The sequence below is a fragment of the Eptatretus burgeri genome, chromosome 13 (assembly GCF_056783735.1).
Source record: "Eptatretus burgeri isolate ZD-2024b chromosome 13, Ebu_testis_v1, whole genome shotgun sequence".
In the NCBI taxonomy this organism is placed as follows: Eukaryota; Metazoa; Chordata; class Myxini; order Myxiniformes; family Myxinidae; genus Eptatretus; species Eptatretus burgeri.
In genome coordinates, this window is record NC_140973.1 from 17,739,245 (window position 1) to 17,746,821 (window position 7,577).

The 7,577-nt window shown below is 49.8% G+C and overlaps 1 protein-coding gene across 2 annotated transcripts; it reads right to left on the minus strand.

Moving 5' to 3' along the window:
- Window positions 1-10: 10 nt before the first annotated feature.
- LOC147013960 (protein canopy homolog 2-like) lies at window positions 11-3,800 on the minus strand. Of its 2 annotated transcripts, none has more exons than XM_085851395.1 (2): window positions 2,953-3,380; window positions 11-773 (listed from the first exon to the last, which is right to left on the minus strand). In XM_085851395.1, exons 1-2 carry the CDS (start codon window positions 3,044-3,046, stop codon window positions 634-636), a joined length of 234 nt encoding a protein of 77 aa, XP_085707521.1. In that variant the 5' UTR covers window positions 3,047-3,380; the 3' UTR covers window positions 11-633. The 2 variants fall into 2 exon arrangements, 1 of the variants encoding a protein (XP_085707521.1); XR_015050585.1 differs by lacking the exon at window positions 2,953-3,380 and adding an exon at window positions 3,669-3,800 and having other exon boundaries at window positions 656-773.
- Between the last annotated feature and the right edge of the window lie 3,777 nt (window positions 3,801-7,577).

Here is a 7,577-nt window from a genome sequence, read left to right on the forward strand (position 1 = left end):
TGACACAGACAAAGACAGACAAAAGTAAACCAACTGCTTTCAACCCTGGTTTTGTGCGCAGAGTAAATATCCCATCATCGAGAGTCTAGACTCCAGACTCTTGTGAGACAACCTTCAGGGGGAGAGGAGGACAATGGAAAATATGCCGAGTTAAAATCGGAATATGAATATTGATCTCTCTCTATCGAGTGCAGCCTGTGGCTGCTGGTTGCATCATTGGTTGGGACGAGGCTCTGCCGCTGATGCAGTGTCCCCCTTACCAGTACACTGGTACTCATTTTGCCGACCTCGGAAGGATGACAGGCTGAGTCAACCTCCTGGTGTATTTTAATTTAGCGGCCAAAGGGGCTTGAACTCAGGACCCCAGGATCCCAAGCCACCACCCTAACCACTAAGCCAACACCAGGCTTATAAATATTGATAGTAAACTAACAATTAACAGGCAATAAACGATTATACAGTTGATCAAAAGCAGTGTGTGTCAGACACCTCACACCCTTGACATACCTCAGACACCTCACACCTCACACACACACCTTGCCACGTATACCTTCTATTTCTAAAATGAATCGCAGTTTGTATGTTACAGGACTCCGATCAACGACAACGTGAGATGATGTTGGAGGGACAATGTCATCGCACCAAGCACTGCCTCACCTCGGCGATGGTTTGCGACCCGTCCGGGTTGATGCGGAAAGAGCCAACTTGGATGGTCTTCTTGGGATCAACGTTCTCAACGGCCCAACTCAACTCGTCCACCAACGCCCTGCAAGCTGTGAAAACATGAACACAACATGTATCGGGTTTGTGTGAGGAAGAAGAGGAAGCACACAAAGATGAACACACCACCACAAGAGGTCCCAGTGAGTGGTGAGATCTCACACCACCACAAGAGGTCCGAGTGAGTGGTGAGAACTCACACCACCACAAGAGGTCCGAGTGAGTGGTGAGAACTCACACCACCACAAGAGGTCCGAGTGAGTGGTGAGAACTCACACCACCACAAGAGGTCCGAGTGAGTGGTGAGAACTCACACCACCACAAGAGGTCCCAGTGAGTGGTAAGAACTCACACCACCACAAGAGGTCCGAGTGAGTGGTAAGAACTCACACCACCACAAGAGGTCCGAGTGAGTGGTAAGAACTCACACCACCACAAGAGGTCCGAGTGAGTGGTGAGAACTCACACCACCACAAGAGGTCCCAGTGAGTGGTGAGAACTCACACCACCACAAGAGGTCCGAGTGAGTGGTAAGAACTCACACCACCACAAGAGGTCCGAGTGAGTGGTAAGAACTCACACCACCACAAGAGGTCCGAGTGAGTGGTGAGAACTCACACCACCACAAGAGGTCCCAGTGAGTGGTGAGAACTCACACCACCACAAGAGGTCCGAGTGAGTGGTGAGAACTCACACCACCACAAGAGGTCCCAGTGAGTGGTAAGAACTCACACCACCACAAGAGGTCCCAGTGTGTGGTGCGATCTCACACCACCAGAGGAGGTCTGAGTGAGTGGTGAGAACTCACACCACCACAAGAGGTCCCAGTGAGTGGTGAGAACTCACACCACCAGAGGAGGTCCCAGTGTGTGGTGAGATCTCACACCACCAGAGGAGGTCCCAGTGAGTGGTGAGATCTCACACCACCAGAGGAGATCCCAGCAAGTGGTGAGAACTCACACCACCACAACAGGTCCCAGCGAGTGGTAAGAACTCACACCACCACAAGAGGTCCCAGTGAGTGGTGAGAACTCACACCACCAGAGGAGGTCCCAGTGAGTGGTGAGAACTCACACCACCACAAGAGGTCCCAGTGAGTGGTGAGAACTCACACCACCACAAGAGGTCCCAGCGAGTGGTGAGAACTCACACCACCACAAGAGGTTCCAGCGAGTGGTGAGAACTCACACCACCATAAGAGGTCCCAGTGAGTGGTGAGAACTCACACCACCAGAGGAGGTCCCAGTGAGTGGTGAGAACTCACACCACCACAAGAGGTCCCAGCGAGTGGTGAGATCTCACACCACCACAAGAGGTCCCAGCGAGTGGTGAGAACTCACACCACCACAAGAGGTCCCAGCGAGTGGTGAGAACTCACCACCACAAGAGGTCCCAGTGAGTGGTGAGATCTCACACCACCACAAGAGGTCCCAGCGAGTGGTGAGAACTCACACCACCACAAGAGGTCCCAGCGAGTGGTGAGAACTCACACCACCACAAGAGGTCCCAGTGAGTGGTAAGAACTCACACCACCACAAGAGGTCCCAGTGAGTGGTGAGAACTCACACCACCACAAGAGGTCCCAGCGAGTGGTGAGAACTCACACCACCACAAGAGGTCCCAGTGAGTGGTAAGAACTCACACCACCACAAGAGGTCCCAGTGAGTGGTGAGAACTCACACCACCAGAGGAGGTCCCAGTGAGTGGTGAGAACTCACACCACCACAAGAGGTCCCAGTGAGTGGTGAGAACTCACACCACCACAAGAGGTCCCAGCGAGTGGTGAGAACTCACACCACCACAAGAGGTTCCAGCGAGTGGTGAGAACTCACACCACCATAAGAGGTCCCAGTGAGTGGTGAGAACTCACACCACCAGAGGAGGTCTCAGTGAGTGGTGAGAACTCACACCACCACAAGAGGTCCCAGCGAGTGGTGAGATCTCACACCACCACAAGAGGTCCCAGCGAGTGGTGAGAACTCACACCACCACAAGAGGTCCCAGCGAGTGGTGAGAACTCACCACCACAAGAGGTCCCAGTGAGTGGTGAGATCTCACACCACCACAAGAGGTCCCAGCGAGTGGTGAGAACTCACACCACCACAAGAGGTCCCAGTGAGTGGTGAGATCTCACACCGGCGGAGCGGGTCAGGACGAGAACAACCACAGTTCATTATGAAAACACGAGTCGCGGTGAGAATCGGTCGGTGACACCTGGCAGGTGGAACTCACCACCGCAGTACAGGTCGTTGTCCTTCCTGGCCTGAATGCCGACGAGGCAGAGCAAAACGACGACGACCGACACAGCTCCATTCGGGGCAGACATGACGCCCTGGGCGAGTTTAGGAAATCAAGGACAGCCCGGCACGAACTTGTAACTCTGTGCGTGTCCTCTTATGACGGACTGATTAAAATACAAATATCTTATTAACGGGGAACTTTGTTTGTCGTGCGCGTGTCAGCATCGAGTAACTATGGCGAATGTGCTGTTGCTACGATTTACCACCCACTTCAGGAGGGCCACGTGGCATGGACTGCTTCTTCCTATTAATCTTCTTCTTCTTCTTCTTATTATTATTCCATTTGTTCTTCTTCTTCTTAATAATCTTCTTCTTGTTATTATTATTCTTCTTTTTCTTCCTCCTGTTACACTTCTTCTTCTTCTTCTTCTTCTTCTTGACTTCGATGACGTCTTCAGAGCGCCGTGGCTCTATATATAGAGCCGTCGCTCCCCTCTATATATACCACTCTCGGAACACTTTGAAAGTACGAAGGAAGCAAACAGGCCTCCGAAACGTTACACTTTCCTCTCAGTTTCTTTCACAAGTTCAAATACGCTTTGTAAAGTCGAGTGTACTGATACCTCAGAGTGGTATCCCTATTATAGAATACAATGTCACCCGACCGCGACGTGTGGACAATATAGTAAACCAGAAGATTTGGAGCACCTTTTGCGCAATGGCCCATTGTGCGAAGCACCGACAGCTGGACTCTTTAGCTCTGTGAGAGGAATCGAGATTGGCCGTCAGAATTTCCCGGACATTTTGTACCGATTGGACCGTAGGTGCCCTCGACCCTGCAAAGCCGCGTGATTAAATTTGTGAAACAAACCGCGAGGAAAGTGTAAAGTTTCAGAGGCATCTTGATTTTTCCACCAACCGCCAAATTTCGGAGCGTGGCGTATATAGAGCCTCACGTCTCGAAAAAGACGCCATTTTTTTTTATTTTTTTTTTTTTATTTTTTTATTTTTTTATTTTTTTTATTTTTTTATTTTTGAAGAAGAAGAAGAAGAAGAACGAGAAGAAGAAGAAGAAGGAGCAGAATGTCAATGATTTGAGCGTGTCCCGTTTGTACGCTGAATTAAAAAGTCGTCAATGGCTGTCGCCATGGCTTTGACAGCTCCGTCTTTGAACTTCGGTGTCCGGTCTTTCACCAGGTTATCAAGACTTTCCCAAAGACTGTTCTCCACAGCGGTGAGTTACAGTCCATTCGAACGGCTTGTCTGAAGGTCCATAGCAGCCTCACCTCAACCAGAATGAACAAAAATCGCGATCATGTCGTAAAACGAGTTTGGTGTGCACGGTGTATGTTAAACTAGGTTAAGCCTACTTAAACTAGGTTGGGGGTCATGGTTAAACCTACTTAAACTAGGTTGGGGGTCATGGTTAAACCTACTTAAACTAGGTTGGGGATCATGGTTAAACCTGGTTGGGGGGGTCATGGTTAAATTAGGTTAAACCGACTTAAACTGGGTTGGGGCTCATGGTTAAACTAAGTTAAACCTACTTAAACTAGGTTGGGGTCATGGTTAAACTAGGTTAAACCGACTTAAATTAGGTTGGGGGTCATGGTTAAACTAGGTTGGGGGTTATGGTTAAACCTACTTAAACTAGGTTGGGGGTCATGGTTAAACTAGGTTAAACCTACTTAAACTAAGTTGGGGGTCATGGTTTAACTAGGTTAAACCTACTTAAACGAGGTTGGGGGTCATGGTTAGACGAGTTTAAACCTACTTAAACTAGGTTGGGGGTCATGCCTCTTGAAGAATTCCATCCTTCAAAATGCATCTCAGTCTTGCAGACTCTGCATTGTGGACTTTAAGGTTCCATTATAGGGTTCAGGTGGATAAGTAGAGGCCTTTGTGCCACTGACCTGTCCTTTTACAAAGTTTGAGTGTGGTACAAACATACGGTTTGACCACCTCACCTCGTGAAGACTTCATCACCTAAAACTGACATGGTGGTCCCATGAGGTTAACCCAGTGAATCAGTGAGTCCCCAGCCTGGTGTTGGCTCAGTGGTTAGGGTGGCGGCTTGGGATCCTAGGGTCCTGAGTTCAAGCCCCGTCGGCCGCTGAATTAATACACCAGGGGGTTGACTCAGCCCGTCATCCTTCCGAGGTCGGCGAAATGAGTACCAGTTCGAGTGTGTGTACTAGTAGAGGGGCACTGCATCAGCGACACAGTCGCGCTTCAAGAAATGATAGCTACCCCGGCAGCTAAGCTGCCATACGACCGACCACCAGTGAGTCCTCAACAGATCTGTTTGTATTGGAATATTGTACCAGGTTTGATTTCTGATCAATAAAAGTGTAAAATGTTGAAGTTGACAGATGCCTTTAGAGGGTTGTTTGTGCACATGGTGTAGGTGATCCGCTACCAGCAAGAGTTCACCACTTTGGAGGAGAAACCACAATTTCCAGGAGCATCGGCGGAATACGTGAACACATTGGAGTTCATCCAACCCAATGTCATCTCGGGTATCCCTGTTTATCGTGTTATGGATCGAAAGGGTCACATTGTAAACCCCAACGAAGACCCCAAGGTTTGCACCGTTTTCAACCTCACCATTGATACCTTTTATTGAACTATTAAAGTGTAATTTTGATCCTTCTTCATTTCTTTACTTATTTTACGAAGTGCCACCAAGCTTTTATTTGTTTGTTACCTCTGCCACCAAAGTTGGCCGGAGCCGTAGGTAATATTTTCACATCTGTCTGTCTGTCTGTCTTTCTTTGTCTTTGAGCATGATATCTCAAAAGGTGATGGACTGTTTTGGATGAAATTTGGTGAAGACTTCATCACCTAAAACTGACGTGGTGGTCCCATGAGGTTAACCCAGTGAATCAGTGAGTCCCCAGCCTGGTGTTGGCTCAGTGGTTAGGGTGGCGGCTTGGGATCCTAGGGTCCTGAGTTCAAGCCCCGTCGGCCGCTGAATTAATACACGAGGGGGTTGAGTCAGCCCGTCATCCTTCCGAGGTCGGCGAAATGCGAACCAGTTCCAGTGTGTGTACTAGTAGAGGGGCACTGCATCAACGACACAGTCGCGCTTCAAGAAATGATAGCTACCCCGGCAGCAAAGAATCCTTTTTATATACCTCCTGTTGATGTTGAAGTATCATTACCTGTGGTTTCTTGCTGTTGGGTGCATGACAAGGAGGAATTGATCGCATTTTCGTGAAGATCTGGATCGGCATCCAGATCCGAGAATTTTTTAGTTCATGTCCCATTGAGATCCAGCCTATCGGTGGGATACAAAATATACACTGTTCAGTCTGATGGAGGTATGTGCTCTGCGTTACCGAGTGCAGTTCCAGTTACAACTGCTTCTTCTTTCGTATACATCTCGTGACTGCAGGTAGCATCATCGGCTGAGGGGGGTGGTTGTGCCATTAATGCAATGCCTCCTATAAGTTAAGGCAGGAATTTGTGATTTGTTCAGGGTGCCGGCTATAACACGTGTACTCTTTGGGAAGTACACCGTGGGACGTTTAACATCCTCCAACTAATGCCGGCAGATGGGACGGCCAGTTTAACGTCCATCCAAGGGATGGCACACACATTGATGAATCGCCCTGCCTGTGAAACACCGGTATAACAGTTTGTAGCTGAGTCAGGATTCAAACCAAGGCTGGACAGTTTAGAGGTGAGTATATGTACCTCGAGGCTATCCTGACAGCTCTGCCACTACTGTGAGCCACTCATGGAAGTTATAATCGGTGTTCATCGTATCCACCATGAGAGCCTTGTGAAGGAAGTTGTTGGAAGTCTGAGTTTCTTGGACCCACTTCTCGGCCGAAGACCCTGAAGACAAGCCGCAGATAGTTCTGCGACACACTACGTTGTTGGGCAACCACGGACGTCATCTAAGACGTTTAATTAAGACAGGGTCTAACTCTGCTCTGCTTTACCTCTCTGGCGAATTTACCCCCCTCCCCCCCCCCAGACATGTACATGCTCTCAACGCCACACTGCTGTCAATCAAAACGGCTGAGCGATACCGTAAGTGGAACATTGGCTTCTGACTAACCATGACAAAACAGCGGGGCAGAACTCCCGTTCACTCTATGTTCTAACTGTGGTGCCCGAGGCGCAGCGGAACATGGAGAGCGAGAGCGTAGCAGTAACTCCGCTTTATTGCCCGACCGGATGTACATCAACGTCACCCCTAGCGGGCGAGTCATGATGCATGAAAACCCAATCACGTGATACAGCACACTCCTCCCCTCGTAAAATGACAATTCAAATGATGAAATGACAATTATAACATGACCAAACGAAACCAATCAACAGTCAAAATCCTCCAAGTACCGCGGCCGTCTCCTGACCCGCCTCGGACGGGCAGCGACGCCAGACAGCCCAGGCTCAGACGCCTCCCGGCTAGGTCGAGGTAACACCCTCGCCGGACTTGCCCCAACCGCAACAACAACCGCCCCCGGCCTACAAGCTTGCTCATCGTCCTCGAGCAGGACTGAATCAGGTGAACACCCCGCGGGCGTCGACACGTCCGGCCCTGGTGATACAACGTCTGGCCACGGCGACATCACAGCTGGGGGTCCCACATCGCTCGGCACGGGG

Coding starts and splice junctions, on each gene's coding strand:
- LOC147013960 (XM_085851395.1), bottom strand. CDS start 3,046: ATGTCTGCCCCGAATGGAGCTGTGTCGGTCGTCGTCGTTTTGCTCTGC. Junction 774..2,952: donor CAACGACCTGTACTGCGGTG/GTGAGTTCCACC, acceptor ATGTTTTCACAG/CTTGCAGGGCGTTGGTGGAC.